This window comes from Pongo abelii, chromosome 13 (genome assembly GCF_028885655.2).
Source record: "Pongo abelii isolate AG06213 chromosome 13, NHGRI_mPonAbe1-v2.0_pri, whole genome shotgun sequence".
Classification (NCBI taxonomy): Eukaryota; Metazoa; Chordata; class Mammalia; order Primates; family Hominidae; genus Pongo; species Pongo abelii.
The window spans coordinates 20,283,811-20,301,898 of record NC_071998.2 but is presented as its reverse complement, the minus strand read 5'-3'; the positions used below and the strand labels follow the sequence as shown (position 1 = coordinate 20,301,898).

The 18,088-nt window shown below is 47.2% G+C and overlaps 1 protein-coding gene across 4 annotated transcripts in view; it reads right to left on the bottom strand.

Annotated features, from left to right (window-relative positions):
* The window catches only part of FBXO10 (F-box protein 10), a 66,599-nt gene that overhangs the window by 24,809 nt on the left and 23,702 nt on the right, over nucleotides 1-18,088 (bottom strand). For all 4 annotated transcript variants that reach the window (XM_002819607.5, XM_054519690.2, XM_063714142.1 and 1 more), the window contains exons 2-3: nucleotides 6,807-7,397; nucleotides 2,747-3,580 (exon numbers count right to left, since the gene is read on the bottom strand). In XM_002819607.5, the coding sequence (XP_002819653.5) occupies nucleotides 2,747-3,580; nucleotides 6,807-7,397 (1,425 nt within the window). The remainder of the gene's footprint in view (nucleotides 1-2,746; nucleotides 3,581-6,806; nucleotides 7,398-18,088) is intronic.

Genomic DNA, 18,088 nt, shown 5'->3' with positions numbered 1-18,088 from the left:
TGGCCTTCACTAGGTGCTCATGGAGAAAACTGGGGGCAGATGAGAGACTGGAGACAGCACCCTCCTGATGCAGGCTGGGGACAAAAGTGAGAGAGGCATTAAGCCCCTCTCCTGTGTTCTTTCCCCCTAACTCTCTTACAGAACAAACCGTATGCACAGAGAAACAGCGGGAAAACACTATCTCTGGGGGTGTTGGGAGGAAAGTGACTTAGGCCCAGATCATCAGAGGTCCCCTAGTGCTGGGGGTGAGCCAGGGTCACTGAAAAAGTCCCGCTCTCAAGACCACAGACACAGCACCTACCTAGACTAAGGATGACCCAGGACAAAAGAGAAACCCTGCCATCATGTAGGGTGACAAATAATGGCAGTCTACTGCTGAGGGAGGGCGAGAGCAGCAGAGATCGCCTCTGAGGAGCAGGCGCAAAGGACGACCTGAAGCGGAGAAAACTAGCACGAGGTAATGCTGGAGAGAGCTGAAGCCTACGGGACGCTGAGGATAATCCTATCATCACCATAATTCAAATGGGCTCAGCTCCTAACTAGATCGACCTCCTCAAAGCCAGGCAAAAGAAGAGGTGTGCCCATTTCCAAACTAAATACTACAGACCTCAGTCCCCACTGTCCTATATGAGATATCTGACTTCCAACTAAAATTTATGACACATAAAGAAGAAAATCACAGTTGGTGACACTTTTTTTTTTTTTTGGAGACGGAGTCTTGCTCTGTCACCCAGGCTGGAGTGCAGTGGCGCGATCTTGGCTTTCACTGCAACCTCTACCTCCCGGGTTCAAGCAATTCTCCTACCTCAGCCTCCTGAGTAGCTGGGACTACAAGTGCCCACTGCCATGCCCGGCTATTTTTTTTTTTTGTATTTTAGTAGAGATGGGGTTTCACCGTGTTACCCAGGCTGGTCTCGAACTCCTGAGCTCAGGCAATCCGCCCGCCTCGGCCTCCCAAAGTGCTAGGATTACAGGCTTGAGCCACAGCACCCGGCCGACACTTTTCTTCTTGGAGCCTCAAGCAACCAGGCTCCTCCTGCCAGCCTTTACCCTCCTGGGATGTTCTAGAGGACAGAGCCAGGTGACAGCCTTCTGTGGAGGAGCAAGGATCAAGGCCTTGCTTGAAAGGGTGAAAGGGTGCGTCTCCCCTTACTTCTGGGCCTTCACACACACCTCCTTTGCCTCGCATCTTCACCCTGCCAACCCTTATTCTTCTTGTGCAGCTCAGTCCAGGCACCATTCCTCTAAGAAACCTTCTCTGGTTCCTCGAGGCTGGGTCAGGTACCCGCTTTTCTGGGCTTCTATGCCACCCATGGTTTACCTCTATCATAGGGCCTCTCAAACTGGACTGCAGTAGTCTTAAAAAAATTAATTAATTAGAACATTTATCGAGCACTTGCTATATAACAGGCACACTGCTAAGCACTTCACATATGTGACCTTAGCTAATCCTCATCACGCCCTGGAGAAAGGTAGTAACATTAGTCCACAGGACTTAAGGGGCAGAGCCAGAATTTAACTAGAAAGCCATATTCTCAATAACTATGCAAGGAAGAACGCCCTCCTTGAGGGCTTGAACCAGATCCTTTCATTGTGGTACTCACAACAGCAAAGCTATCACCTTTCCCTTTTTATTTGGCCATTTTCTTTTATTCTGTGTACAGGAGTCTTGCATTATGCTTTCAAAGTAACATCACCTGAAATCCTCTTTGGAAGTGGGCTGGGTAAAACACAATTAAATTTAAATTAATTAAAATGTGATTGCTATTAGCCATTTTAGAAGCCTGCAACACTCATGAGTGACCTTTGTACAATGTTCTTTAGTTTACTGAGTACTTCCAGCATGGGACCTTCCAATAGCCAGTGAGAGAAGAAAAATAGGGATGCTTATTTTCATTTTATGGAAGTGAAGGTCATGTTCATAGTGAGTTAGTGGAGAGGTGAGACTCAAATCTAGGTGCTATGCCATGCTTTCTTCTGCATGGGCTGTCTTTCCCTTCAGAAGGCCTTCCTGTCATCAACCATTTACAGGATTTGCAGATTGTCCTGTGGTGCCCTAAGTCCCAGCACATACAAGGTGTTGATTGTCGCAGTGGCTAGAATGACTGTTCTTAGCATAAGGCCCAAATGTCTCAAGGGGGATTCCAGGCCTGGGTAAGGTAGCTTTTGCTCACCCCCAGCTTCATCCTTCAACCTACCCCCACTGCATGGTTAAATTCAACCTCACACCCAGGCCCTGGCGCAGGATGTTCCTGCTGTTGGGACACCCTCACTCTCCACCCCTTCTCATCACATGTGTCCAATTTCCCTGGACCTTCTTCTCATTGTACCCAGCATAGACGTTTCCTCAACAACCCTACTCCAGTTTGGAGTGAAGGCAGTAATCATATCTCCCTGAATTTTCTCTTATCCAGGCCAAAGACTTTGTTTCTCCTACTCCGACACGGTGAGATATGTGAGCAGCAGCATGACATAGTGAAAAGAGGCAGGAGACCCGAGTTTCTAGTCTCAGTTCTGCCTAACTGCCTATGTGACCCTGAGTAAGCCATGCTCTCTCTCTGGGCCTCTCTTCCTGTGAAATGAGAAAAAGTGTTTCTGTCCTTTCCAAATCAGATGATGGGCATGACGTCAAGCGTGTGTGAATAAGTTTAAAGAAAATTATTTTTAAAATGCAAAATAGCCCCATCAAACCCTTCCTACACATAGCCACAGGAGCCCCCTGACCAATCTAAAGTCATGACAGCACCTTGCTATTATGTATACACCGCACTGCGTAAGTCAGGTTCCGGAAGATGTTTCCTTCCATCTTGGCTCTGCCATGGGAGCAGACGAAGACGCCTCCCTTCCCGTCCCGGAAGAGGCACTTGCGGATGAGGCAGCCCTGCACAGAGTTGGCCAGTGCCATGGCCTCCTTGTCCTTCTGCAGCTCCTGCTGCAGTGAGTTCAGCACTAGGCAGCTGGGCAGCTGAATGGATGCTCCTGGTAGAGGTGGGCCCAGAAATGAGCCCCCCAATACAGGGCGTGGGCCCTGCACTTGGTAGGATAGTCTGTACATCAGCTGGTCCTCATCTTCATCCTCACCGCTGGGACTCAGGCCTCCATCGCTGCTGTCTGGAGTCTGGGCCACCCTTTCACCATCACTACCCACCTCTGCCTCCTGTGAGCCAGCCTTGGAGCCTGGCTTTGGGGAGCTAGAGGCTGGGCTGGTAGGGCTCTGGCTGCCCTCGATAACAATGTCACAGGTCTTTGGGCTCCAGGCCTGGTCCCGGCTCTCTAGGTCCAGGGACATTAAAAAGTCAGAGTCCTCTGTGGGGAGAAAAGTGGGCGAGGACTTGATAAGCCCTAGTAGATACTTGTAGGCCCAGTTCTTATCTGCAGATGGGTGACCCTCAACAGTCACAGAGTTGTTTTCACTGCCCACAAATTCACAGTTTTCCAGGACACACAGGGGCACGTTGTGCAGGAAGATATGGGTGTTTTTGAAGGTACAGAACTTCACTTGGCAAGTACCTGGGCCATGGACCTGGATGTGCCCATTCTCAAAGTTGCAGTTGTCAAACTGGACATGACCTGATGTTGTCTGGGGAATGAAAATAAAATGGCTGTAAGAAGGATGAGACTGGTGTTGGACTCTAGCTGCCCTTTAAGGAGGGTAGAACATGGAAAGGCCATTTGTTCTGCTGATCATCTTCCCCTCCCCACTGGGGTCTGGATGTCAGCTGTCCCCAAAAGGAACTGGGGAGCTGCTCTGCATCAGAGAGGGAGGGAAACTGGAGCTGCCCGCACCTCCATCCTTCTAATCTCAAAGGAAGGGAGACAAGTAGATGATGGCAGAAAAGTTTACACTGCAGCTCCTCCTAAAACCTCAAGTCTCAATCATGTGCCAGGGCTGGGACAGGCAGTGAGAGAGGCCTAGCCGCATGTGCTGGCAAAGAGTTCTGACTCTGCAGCAACTGATGCACGCGGTGCACAGCAAAATATGTCTCTAAAGAGAGGGGACAAGGTATACTGCCATTGCCAGGAAGCATTGAACAGTGGTTAAAAGCATGGGCTCTGCCAGGTGTGGTGGCTCACGCCTGTAGTTCCAGCACGTTGGAAGGCCAAGATGGGCAGATCACTTGAGGTCAGGAGTTCGAGACCAGCCTGGTCAACATGGTGAAACCTCATCTCCACTAAAAACACAAAAATTAGCCGGGTGTGGTGGCACGCGCCTGTAGTCCCAGCTACTTGGGAGGCTGAGGCATGAGAATAGCTTGAGCCTGGGAGGCAGAGGTTGCAGTGAGCCGAGACTGCGCCAGTGCACTCCAGCCTGGGCGAAAGAGCGAGGCTCGGTGTCAAAAAAAAAAAAAGCATGGGCTCTGGGGGTTGACTGCAAGTGTTATCTTGGACAAATGACTTCACCTCTTTAAGCCTCAGTTTCCTTGTCTGCAGCATGGGGCTCACTAGTTCACAAAGCACCATGCTAGGCACAAACTTAGCACTCAATAAAAGTCAGTTATTATCATCTGGGGTCAGGGACACAAGGAGCAGAGTGTCATCAAGAGTCTGGAGTGGGGATGGGGCAGTGCCAATCTCGCCTGCCTAATTCATTTGGGCCCCTCAGCAATCTGGGCCCAACTGAGAAGCAGTCTTGGTGAGGCCCATTCATTCTCTATTCCTGAAAAAGAGCTGTTTCTGGATTTCATACATATTTCATCAGATGTATTTGAACCATCAAATGAGGGAGTATCTCATGATTCCATTTAATAATCCAGACTTACCTACCCCTTGAATAAGTTTTAAAATTGACCTTTGATAGATTGTCCCAGAATTTAAGCCCCCTTAACTTTTCTAATTTCTTCCATATGGCTAACCTAATTTTTCCTTGCTATTTAAATCCATTTTCTCTCTAAAGATAAAAGCCAGCTCTCTGGAGATGCAGAGCCACTGCTAAGGTTCTCCTTGGAAGTCACTGAAAACTGCTGTGAAATCGCCTTGGCCTTTGCATTTTTCAGGCAAGGGATGCATCCCAGGCCCCCATGTCTCCTTTAGTTGAAAAACAATCATGGACTGAATACTAACTAATATATGTTATATGCTAAGCACTAAGCCAGAGGGCAGGCTACAAACAAGTCTAACGCCAGGCCGCATCCCTTGAGGATCTATGGCTATACTTCTGAGGGAGAAGTAGAGGCTGAAATCAAAATATTACTCTAAGAATAAATGTATTACAAAATGTGAAGGGTCTGGAACATTATTTCTTTCTAGAAACAAACTCTCCTTCTGGGCCTGCAGACCAGCACCAGAGAAGTTCATCAGTTCTTCTGAAATACTCTAGGGCTAAAACACAAGCTTTTAAGCTTTCAGGTAACATAGCACGATGTAATTTTATAAGCATTTAGATGAGAAGGCCTGAATTTGAGATCTAACTTCCCTAATTACCCACTTGAGAAAGTTACTTACCAACTCTGACCTCCAGTAGCCCTCATTTGCAAAATAGGTATACCACATCTACTTCATCTACACAAATGTTTGCTGTGGGGGTCCAATGAGGTCACAGATGGAAAGTCACCTAGATTATGAATAGGCTTTGGATCTTACTAAGTCTGAGACCTTGATGTCACTTAATCTTGCTGAGCCTCAGTTTCCTCATCTATAAAATCAGATGACATTACCTATCTCATAGGCATGTGGAGAGGAACCCATGAGATAATGGCTATAAGGCATACGGCATGCACACACTACATCTGTCATAAATGACCAGTGGTATAAGGATCATTACAAACATGACAGACAATTGTTATTGGCAATATACTTTTAAAAATCATATATATATGATTTTTTTTTTGAGACAAAGTCTCACTCTTGTCCTCCAGGCTGGGGTGCAATGGCACGATCTCAGCTCACTGCAACCTCCGCCTCCCAGGTTCAAGCGATTCTCCTGCCTCAGCCTCCCGAGTAGCTGGGATTACAGGCATGCGCCACCACACCCGGCTAATTTTTTATTTTTAGTAGAGACGGGTTTCACCATGTTGGTCTCGAACTCCTGACCTCAGGTGATCCGCCTGCCTCGGCCTCTCAAAGTGCTGGGATTACAGGTGTGAGCCACTGCACCTGGCCAAAAATCTTTTATTTTTTATGAGCAGGCAGGAAAGCAATGTAATTTTTATTGACTACCTACATAATCCAAGTTTCTAGGCAATGTATAAGCTATAGACTGTTCTGCCAGGAACTACCAACACCTGGATACCTGCTTTACTTTGAACCATCTTCTGGCTCTGCGTTCATGGAAGGAATATGTTGGACAAATATTTTCTGACCTTCTCACCATTGCCCTTGAGAATTAGCAAATCATGGTAAAAGCCTGCCCTTCCTTGATCCCATACAGGGTGGGGTTCATGTGCTGAAGGTGACTAGTCCTGTATAGCCTTTTTCCTCTGTGGCTGTCACTCTGGGCATGCCTCCATGAGCAGCTAATGTGCTCTCTGCTTCCTGTCACCAAGTGGCACGCTCCCAGAACCTGGCTTTCCCGCCGCTGCTAGACTGGTGGCTCCAGTTGGTCCAGTTGGAAAGGGAAGAGGTGCAAAAGAATTTTGGTTCCAAGCCCAAGCCATTTTTAAATACTGCTTTACCAGGAATAAAGCAGAAGTCTGAACTCTACTGATCACTGTGCCTGTTTCTCAACTGGTTCAGCACTCAGAGGAATATGAGTATAATAATAACTCTTAACTTTGAATTCCAACAAAAAAAGGGATTAAAAGCCTAGAAAAGAGGCCAAGCCTCTGGGGGCAGAACTAGAAAGGCCGTCTATTGATGTGGACACCCACCTTATACATGATGGGTGAGAACCAGGCTGGCATGAAGACGAGGTTGCACAGGCGTGTGGTTGAGCAGTGCTGATCAATGCTGGCCAGCAGGGCCACTTCACCCAACTTCCCCTGCCCTACAATCTCCACGGGCACCTTCAAGATGATTTCACCTTGCTCTTCGTACACACCTGGGAAGAGTACAATTCGGTCATATAGGCTGGCCATGGCCAAGGCACTGCCCAGGCTGTCAAACTCATGGCCTGGCCCAACACTCAGGGTACGTCGTTCCCTCCTCCGGCGGAATAGAGAAAAGCAGATGGAAGACTCCAAGTCCAAGGCATTCTTGGTCCATGTCTTGGATGCAAGGTAATGCTGCTTGAAGGCTTCTCTCCAAGACTCAGGCTCCACATCTGGCTGGTTGGGCCAATTGGGATGGCGGCACTCGGTGCAACCCAGACACAGCTGCCGCCAGCGGGTGCTGTCGAGACTGAGGATCAGTTCATACCAGGCCCTGCATACCAGGCTGCAGCGGCCCAGGTCGGGAAGGTGCAAGTAGGCTAAGATCATGCGCCATAGCTCCAAAGGGAGGCCACCAGCCTCCATGGTCACCTAGGAGACAGACACAAAACAAAAGAGATTTCTGTCTATCCTACTTACCAGTCCCCGTTTTATTTTTTTTGAGATGGAGTTTCGCTCTTGTTGCCCAGGCTGGAGTGCAGTGGCGCGATCTCGGCCTCGTCACAACCTCCGCCTCCCAGATTCAAGCTATTCTCCTGCCTCAGCCTCCCAAGTAGCTGGGGTTACAGGCATGCACTACCACACCTAGCTAATTTTGTATTTTTAATAGAGATCAGGTTTCTCCATGTTGGTCAGGCTGGTCTCGAATTCCCGACCTCAGGTGATCTGCCCGGCTTGGCCTCCCAAAGTGCTGGGATTACAAGCGTGAGGCACCGCACCCAGCCTCCAGTCCCTTTCTTAAAATACCCCCTGCCATCTCCTGAGCCCAAGGGTGAGCAAATAAACAAGGCTCAGCCAGTCAGAGGACTCCATCCTTTCAATGTGAATCCTACTCTAGATTTTTCCACCAGGAATTAGCAAGGAAGACTCTCTTTTCTCTATGGTCAGATGTTATAAAGATATGACTCCAGGCCGGGCGCAGTGGCTCAGGCCAGTAATCCCAGCACTTTGAGAGGCTGAGACAGGTGGATCACCTGAGGTTGGGCGTTCAAGACCAGCCTGACCAACATGGAGAAACCCTGTCTCTATTAAAAATACAAAATTAGCTGGGCGTGGTGGTGCATGCCTGTAAACTCAGCTACTTGGGAGGCTGAGGCAGGAGAATCGCTTGAACCCAGGGAGGCAGGGATTGCAGTGAGCCCAGATCGCGCCATTGCACTCTAGCATGGGCAACAAGAGCAAATCTCCATCTCAAAAAAAAAAAAAAAAAAAAAGGATATGACTCCAGAACTGCCAGGTTCACCACTGTGTGGAGGAAACCTTGTGGTATAAGAGCCAAACAGAAAGATGACCTTTAAAAAGAGGAAGAAAACAAGGTGAGCCACATGTGTGTGTGTGTCCTGATAGTACTGACTCCAGATTCTTAAAGATGTCTTGGAATCTACAGTTCTTCCTTCAATTTTGTAGGATATCCCAATGGCCTTCTACTAAATCCCCCTTTTGCTCAAGCTGGTTTGATTTGGGTTTCTGTGACTTGCAACTAGAAGAGTCTGGACTCCTAAGAGGGAACCCACCTTTGGCTGTTAGGGTCCTAGAGCTCTGGATCCCCTACACTCTCAGGGAAGAGACCTCTATCTCTTCACACTATTAGGAATGAGAACTGGGGCAGTGACTGTCCATCTGTCTGTCCCTGCTTGTTCCCAGATCAAGTAATTGCTGTTTCCCCATGTGGGGCAGCCCCAGGAAAGACTACTGCTGAGTCAGATGCTGTGGGTTTTGGTCCTGGCTCTGCCATTGGTTATCCTGAGCAGTTAATTGGTTATTCTGAACACCTATGGGCTGGCTGCCCAGCCATCTACCTACTTGCTTTTTCTGGAAAATCTTCTTCTCCCCTACCAGTGATTTATATCACATGATTATAGAGGTAAGGTTCCCAGCAGATGTATATGTAGAACAAAGGATCCCCAACCTCTTGACTGCAACTGATTGGACTCTGGATGGTTCTAAAGGGGCCATCGAGCCCTTTTCCAGGAGAACAGGAGTTGCAATTCTAGAATCAGGCTGGCCTTATTCCTGAATGGTGGGGAATGAGTGGCCCCTTTTCTAAGCTATAAACTCAGGAATAGCCTCTGGTGATCATTTTCCCCAGGCTGGGGCATAGGAGGAGACAAGACAGAAGAAGCCGGTCTACATTGAGAGAAGAATAAATTAGAGACACAGAAAAAAGCAGAGAAAAGGGCAGAAGCAAGGGGTGTCCAGTTTCTCTATAGCACTGCAGGTCATGGCTCTAGTCTATTCTCAAAGCTTAGCTTTATCCTTGCCCTTTGAATGCCATCAGATATCCCTGATGATGTAAGCTGGCTTCATTTACTTGTTTTTATACCTAGTTCAAGTTCTCTCATTTATGAGTGTCAATTTTCCCACTTAAAAAACAAAGGGGCCAAGTAGATGACCTAGAGCAACTTCCAAGTCTGAAACCCAAGTCTCTAGACAACTAGAAAGTAGGACTATGGCCAGACATGGTGGCTCACGCCTGTAATCCCAGCACTTTGGGCGGCCAAGGTGGGTGGATTACCTGAGGTCAGGAGTTCCAGACCAGCCTGGCCAACATGGTGAAACTTTGTCTCTACTAAAAAATACAAAAATTTGGCTGGCTGCAGTGGCTCGTGCCTGTAATCCCAGCACTTTGGGATGCCGAGGCAAGGTGAATCACTTGAGGTCAGGAGTTCAAGACCAGCCTGGCCAATATAGTGAAACCCTGCCTCTACTAAAAATACAAAAAAATTAGCCGGGTTTGGGGGCGTGCGCCTGTAGTTCCAGCAACTCAGGAGGCTGAAACAGGAGAACTGCTTGAACCTGGGAGGTGGAGGTTGCAGTGAGCCGAGATCGTGCCACTATACTCCAGCCTGGGCAACAGAGCGGGACTCTGTCTCAAAACAAAACAAAAATTAGCCGGGTGTGGTGGTGGGCACCTGTAATCCCAGCTACTCAGGAGGCTGAGGCAGGAGAATCGTTTGGACCTGGGAGGCAGAGGTTGCAGTGAGCCAAGATCGCTTCACTGCACTCCAGCCTAGGTGACAGAGTGAGACCCCATCTCATAAATAAATAAATAAAGTAGGACTAGAAACAACTGACGTTCATCAAATTGTTGACCTCTCTAGGGCCTTGGGTATCCTCTCAATTTTATGAAAATGCTAATCATACTTGTCAGTTATCTAAGCCCCAAGAAGGCTAGGAGCACAAATGTCTGATTATGTCTGGAAGAAATGCTGAGCTTCCTCAAGACTGGCGTGGCTTTAATTCTGCAGATTTGTACTGGAGCCCAGGTGAGTAGGTTCTTCTCTAATGATCACCAGCGAGACTTTACTAAGAGAGAAAAGCTGGGCTCTGGACTGTTAAGCATAATAGGGGAAAGGCTGGGCTCCTGACATGTGCCACTCCCCAAGATGGACACCAGTTTATTTATGGTGGCTTCTATGACACTGATGTTTCCTGTTCTTCATTTATTTCTTTAGTTATACATTCTCAGGCTTTTTTTTTTTTTTGAGACAGAGTCTCGCTCTATCACCCAGGCTGGAGTGCAGTGGCGCTCGGCTCACTGCAACCTCTGCCTCTCAGGTTCAAGTGATTCTCCTGTCTCAGCCTCCTGAGTAGCTGGGATTACAGGTGCACACCACCATGCCCAGCTAACTTTTTTGTATTTTTAGTAGAGACGGGGTTTCACCATGTTGGTCAGGCTGGTGTCGAACTCCTAACCTCGTGATCTGCCTATCTTGGCCTCCCAAAGTCCTGGGATTACAGGCGTGAGCCATCGAGCCTGGCCTCTCAGGCTTTTTAAGAGAAAATTGTTCTTCTACTCATTCTCTATCCATTTTGTAGCTGAGCAAAATGGATATCCATTCCCTTGGCTTCAACTACCACTGGAAATGCATGACTACAAAATCCAAATGTCTAGCCCCAGTCATCTTTCAAGCTCCACACATGAATGCCCAATTCTCTTTTGGGCATTTCTACCTGGATGCTCCATAGATAACAAAAACTCAACATCATGTCCAAAATGGAACTCTGACTTCCACTTCAGGCCATGACAGAATAACTGAAACTGGATATTCCCTTCCTGCCATAAACAACCATAAAGCTGGACAAAATATATGAGGCAAGTGAATATGTGTTTTCAGGCACTGAGCAGCAAGCTGCTCAATACTGTGATTTCTGGCCGGGCACGGTGGCTCACACCTGTAATCCCAGCACTTTGGGAGGCCGAGGTGGGTGGATCACTTGAAGTCAGGAGTTCAAGAACAGCCTGACCAACATGGTGAAACCCCATCTCTGCTAAAAATACAAAATTAGCCGGGCATGGTGGTGCACACTTGTAATCCCAGCTACTTGGGAGGTGAGGCAGGAGAATCGCTTGAACCCGGGAGGCAGAGGTTGCAGTGAGCTGAGATCACACCATTGCACTCCAGCCGGAACAAGAAGAGTGAAACTCCATCTCAAAAAAAAAAAAAGACTGTGATTTTTGAAAGAAAGTAAACACAGGAGGTGAGTGCCAAGAACATCCTGGCATTCATTCCGAGGCACTTCCTTACTATGATAGGGTAAGGAGACGGCGCCCAAGCAGAGTGGCAGTCCCACCAAGCAGGCAGATATGAGTTCTGCGCTGCTGAAGAGGCTGGCATTTGTGAGGCAAGGTACCAGAATAGAGTGAATAGCACAGAGGGGGTGGGGAGGAGGGGCAGTTCCTAGGCTGAAGGCTGGGCTGCACATGTACAGGGCAAGACTTCATCGGATGTAGTAGGGATCACCTGCTACGAAAATTTATTCTAATTTTCCACTTAACTTCTGTGTTTAATTTTGTTCACTCACTCATCTGACAGACATCTATTAAGCCTTATTATGTAACAGGTCCTAAGAGAAAATATTAATAAATCAGGATTAAGACATGGTCTCTGTGCTCAAGTTGCTGACAGTTTAATAAGAGGGGAGAAGACATAGTGAAAGACAAAACAAAGTTGGCAAAAGACCTTCACTAGTAGGTTGAAAAATCATGGAGTAACTCCTAGAGATGTCTTTCTTTTTTTTTTGGATGCAGTGGCCATGATCTTTGCTCACTGCAGCCTCTGCCTCCCAGGTTCAAGCAATTCTCGTGCCTCAGCCTCTCGAGTAGCTGGGACTACAGGCGTGTGCCACCACGCCTAGCTAATTTTTGTATTTTTAGTAGAGATGGGGTTTTACCATATTGGCCAGGCTGGTCTCAAACTTCTGACCTCAAGTCATCCGCCTGCCTTGGCCTCCCAAAGTGCTGGGATTACAGGCATGAGCCACCGCGCCTGGCCTTAGAATCACTTTAGAAAAGTGTTTCAGTTTCTTCTACAGTTAAATGCATACCTATCCTATGACCCAGGAATTCCACTCCTAGTTATTTATACAAGATAAATGAAAATAGGTGTTTACAAAAAGACTTACACAAGAATGTTTACAGCAGCTGTATTCATAATAGTAAAACAAACAAACTGGAAACAACCCAAACATCCATCAACAGAAGTGTGGATAAACAAGTTCTGGTGTATTTGTACAATAGAGTACTATTCAGCAATACAAAGGGATAAACCATTGATGTAGACAAGAACATGTATGAACCTCAAAAATAATATGCTGGGGCTGGGCGTAGTGGCAGACGCCTATAATCCCAGCACTTTGGGAGGTCCAGGTAGGTGGACTGCTTGCGCTCAGTAGTTTGAGACCAGCCTAGGCAACATACTGAGAGCCCAATCTCTGAAAACAAAACAAAACAAAAAACAAAAAATTAGCTGAGTGTGGTGACACATACCTGTAGTCCCAGCGACTAGGGTGGTTGAGTTGGGAGGATCACTTAAGCCCAGGAAATCAAGGCTGCAGTGAAACATGATCGCATCACTGCACTCAAGCTTGGGCGACAGAGCAAGACTCTTATCTCAAAAAACAAAACAAAACAAACAAAAAAGACAAAACTAGTCTATGGTGATAAAAATCAAAATAGTGCTTAGGCCAGGCACAGTGGCTCACACCTGTAATGCCAGCACTTTGGGAAGCTGAGGTGGGAGGACAGCTTGAGTCCAGTTCGAGATCAGCCTGGACAACATAGCAAGACCCCATCTCTACAAAAAAGTTAAAAATTTTGCCAGGCATGGTGGTGTGCACCTGTAGTCCAAGCTACTCAGGAGGCTGAGGTGGGAGAATCCCTTGAGTCTAGGAGTTTGAGGTTACAATAAGCTGATGGTGTCACTGCACTCCAGCCTAGGTGACAGCAAAACCCTGTCTCAAAAAACAAACACAACACAACAGTGCTTGCCAGCAAGGTGGAGAATAACTGGAAGGGGTTACGAGGGAACTTTAGGGTGAAGGAAATGTTTTATATCTTGACTGGTGTGTTAGTTATATGGGTGCATACATCTAAAAACCCTCACCGGAGGTTGGACGCAGTGGCTCATGCCTGTAATCCCAGAGCTTTGGGAGGCCAGGGCGGGTGGGTCACCTGAGGTCATGAGTTTGAGACCAGCCTGGCCAACGTGGTGAAACCCCACCTCTACTAAAAATACAAAAATTATCTGGGCATGGTGGTGTGCACCTGTAATCCCAGTTACTCAGGAGGCTGAGGCAGGAGAATCACTTGAACCCAGGAGGTAGACGTTGCAGTGAGCTGAGATTGTGCCACTGCACTCCAGCCTGGGCAACACAGCAAGACTCCATCTCAAAAAATAAAAAATAAAAAAATAGAAACCTTACTGGATTGTATGCTTCAGCTCTGTGCATATCATTGCATGTAAACATCATCTCCATTTTTTAAATAGTATATATTATCATCTCTTCCCATCCCTGCTCCACCACCTGTACTGTATTCCTTGGTTAATAACACCATCATTTTCCACCTAGCTGCCCAAGTCAGAACTAGAGAAACCTCCTTGATTTCTTTTATCCCTCCTTCCCTCCCTCTCTACCCCAGATACTCTCTGAAGTCCTGTGTTTCTGCCTCCTTAAGCAATCTCTCCTATCAGTACTTTCTTCACTATCCTCCCTGTCCCTGCATTACTTGTTTGGTTTGGATGACTATGACAGATCCTTTTTTTTTTCTTTTGAGACGGAGTCTCCCTCTGTTGCTCAGGCTGAAGTGCAGTGGCGCCATCTTGGCTCACTGCAACCTCTTCCTCCTGGGTTCAAGCGATACTCCTGCCTCAGCCTCCCAGGTAGCTGGGACTACACGGTGCCCGCCACCAGGCCCTGCTCATTTTTTGTATTTTTAGTAGAGATGGGGTTTCACTGTATTAGCCAGGATGGTCTCAATCTCCTGACCTCATGATCCACCCGCCTCGGCCTCCCAAAGTGCTGGGGTTATAGGTGTGAGCCACCGCACCTGGGGATCTTTCTAAAATACACCTCTAATCTTGTCAATTGTTGGCTTAAAATTCCTCAGTGGTTCCCCATGGAGTCCTGGGTCAAGCCTAGTACAGAAGATCAGTTGTGAGCTTGTCTTTTTCTCTAGCCTCATCTCTGACATTCCTCCCGACCTACCCTCGCCCTCCCAATAATAACCTTTCAGAGGACCTTTCCTTATCCTCTCCCCTCAGAAATTAAGTGCCCCCCCTGGGCTCCTATAGCACCCGGAGAACAGCTCTAGCCAACATTTTAAACGTGTGAAACAAAACACAGAGCACAGAAAGCAAATGTGTAGTTTAGAGAATCATTTTACAAGGCAAGTATCCTGTTCACCACCACCTGGATCAAACATAAAACCTTGCCAGCCCCCTAAAATCCTCTCTGTGTCCCCCATTCCAACCCTTCCTCAAAAAGTAAGTTCAGTCTTGATTTGTGTAGAAATCACATCTGAGCATTTCTTTATGGTTTTATCACCTCAGTATGCATCCTTAGAGGCCATAGTTTTTAGTTTTGTCCTTAAGTTTTTGGCTTGATAGGTCTTTTGATTCTCATTTCATCTGCCGGTTCCCCTCTATCTTTTCTTTACAATTTATTTGTTGAAAACCCTGACTCATCTGACTCATCAGTTTCTCATGGTCTGAATTTTGCTGACTGCACGCATTACTTGAAGGAGAGTTCACTTGTTCCTGTCACCTGCACTTCCTGCATGCTGGCAGCTGGATCCAGAGGCTTGCTCAAACTCAGGTTCAACCCCTTTAGCAATACTACAAGTGGCATTGCACCTTTTTATTAGGAGCCATATTTCTGGTTGTCTGTTTTTTGATGTTAGCAGCCAGTGGTGCTCAATGCCTCTATCCAGCAATTCACTGGTGGTAACGAAATGTTAATACTCTTAATTCACCAAAGAACACTAAAAACAGTACAAAACAAAACAAAAACCAACCCCAATCAAAACTCATTTGGCTTTGATTAGCTGAAATAATTTTACAAGGAGATTTTATAATTCTATTCATCCACTATTTGGTTATCCAGTGGCACAGTACATACAGGAAGAGCCAGCTTAATGCTTTCATTTTATTTCTCAGTTTTCTTTTTTTGTTGTTTCAGGTTTTTTTTTTTTTTTTTTTTTTGAGACGGAGTCTCGCTCTACTGCCCAGGCTGGAGTGTAGTGGCATGATCTTGGCTCACTGCAACCTCCACCTCCCAGGTTCAAGTGATTGTTCCGCCTCAACCTCCTGAGTAGCTGGTATTACAGGCACCCGCCACAATGCCTGGCTAATTTTTGTATTTTTAGTAGGGAGACGAGGTTTCATTGTGTTGGCCAGGCTGGTCTCAAACTCCTGACCTCAAGTGATCAGCCCGCCTCAGCCTCCTAAAGTGCTGGGATTACAGGCATGAGCTACTGTGCCCGGCCTTTTTTTTTTTTTTTTTTTGAGACAGAGTCTCGCTCTGTTGCCCAGGCTGGAGTGCAGTGGCACAATCTTGGCTCACTGTAACCTCAGCCTCCCAGGTTCAAGCGATTCTCTGCCTCAGCCTCCCAAGTTGCTGGGACTATAGGCCTGCGCCACACACCTGGCTAATTTTTGCAGTTTTTGTAGAGATGGGGTTTACCCATGTTGGCCAGGCTGGTCTTGAACTCCTGGCCTCAAGTGATCCACCTACCTCGGCCTCTCAAAGTGCCGCGATTATGGGCACTGCACCCAGCCTATTTCTCAGTTTTCAAGATAATGAATGGGTTCCCTGTTGTTCTCTGAAGGTGATTGGCTCTCAAAATTCATGTTCTTCTCACATGCAAAGTGCATCCATCCCAATAGCCCCAAAAAGTCTTAACTTGTTCCAGCATCAATTTTAAAGTCTAAGTCCACAGTCTCATCTAAATCAGATACGGATGACAGTCAAGGCATGATTCATCCTGAGGCAAATTCCCCTCCAGCTGTGAGCCTGTAAAATCAAACAAGCTATGTGCTTCCAAAATACAGTGGTGGGATAGCACAGAACAGATATTTCCACTGCAAGAGAGAAACAGACAAGAAGAAAAAAGTCACTGGCCTGAAGTAAGTCCAGAACAGAGCAAACACTAAATCTTAAGGCTGGAGAATAATCTTCTTTGACTCCATGTCTAACTTTCTGGACACAATGGGTTGGGGGCTGGGTCTCCAAGGCCCTGGAAGGCCCTGCCTCCACAGCATTGCTGGACATAGCCCACACAGCTCTGAAGGGTTGCAGTCAATACCTGTGGCTTTCCCAGGCTGATGCTGTGTGCTGGTGGCTCTACAGGTCTGGAGTCTTGGGGGCAGCCCTGCTTCCAAGACTCCACCAGGTAATGCCCAAATAGGGGCTCCCTGCAGCATCCTTTGAAATCTAGGTAGAGGCACACAAGCCTCCACAGCTCTTGTACTCTGCAAGTCTACAGTTAGCCCCACGGGGATAGCACCAAGGTAGACTGCTTGTGCCCTGGGATCTGTAGCCCAGCCACACCTGGGCCTGCTTGAGCCACAGACGGGGTGACCAGGGTACAGAGGCCTGAAGTGTCCCTGAGCAATGAGCTCCAAGGTTCCAAGAGTGCCCCGGGCCTGGCCCTTTAAGCTGGTTTGCCCTCATAGCACTAGCACTGAAGGCCTATGACGGCACAAGCAGCCTTGAAAATCAAATGGTCACTTGGTCACACCCTTGGTTTTCTCTTCTAAACCATTTAAAAAATTCTTTACATAACCAGACTGAGAGTTTTTCAAATCTTTGTGTTCTGCTTCCCTTTTAATTATAAATTGTCTTTAAATCCTTCTTTCTTTTCCCATTTTACTATAAGCAGTTAGAAGCAGCCACGCAACATCGTGAATGCTCTGCTGCTTAGAGATTTCTTCTGCCAAATCACCTAGCTTTTCTAGCTTTCTCTCTTTTCTGCCTTCTACAGAGTCCTAGGACACAGACATTGATTCAGCCAAGTTCTTTGCCACTTTATAAGAAAGATAACCTTTCTTCCAGTTTCCAATACCTTGTTCCTCATTTCTGTCTGAGACCTCATCAGACTAGTCTTCACTGTTGCAACTACTCAAGCAATCTGTAAGAAGAACAAGGCTTCTCCTATATCCCTTCTTTCCCCAGGCCCTGGCCAGAACCACCCTTAATGTGGCATTCATGTCAGTGAAGGATTTTCCAGCATTTGCTTCAAAACTGTTCCAGCCTCTATGCATTATCCGTTTCCAAGTTGCTTCTACATTTTTAGGTATTTGTTACAGCAACACCCCACTCCTCCAGTACCAATTTATGTCTTAGTCTGTTTAGTGCAACTATGTCGGAATTCTTGAATCTGACTAATCTGTAAAGAACAGACACTTATGGCTGGGCGCGGTGGCTCACGCCTGTAATCCCAGCACTTTGGGAGGCCAAGGCAGGAGGATCATGAGGTCAGGAGATCGAGACCATCCTGGCTGACACGGTGATTCCCGTCTCTACTAAAAACACACACACACAAAAATTGGCCGGGCATGGTGGTGGGCGCCTGTAGTCCCAGCTAGTTGGGAGGCTGAGGCAGGAGACCGGCATGAACCCAGGAGGCAGAGCTGGCAGTGAGCCGAGATTGCGCCACTGCACTCCAGTCTGGGTGACAGAGCGAGAATCCATCTCAAAAAAAAAAAAAAAAAAAAAGAACAGACATTTATTTTTCACAGTTCTGGAGCCTGGGAAGTCCAAGATCAAGGTGCTGGCACCTG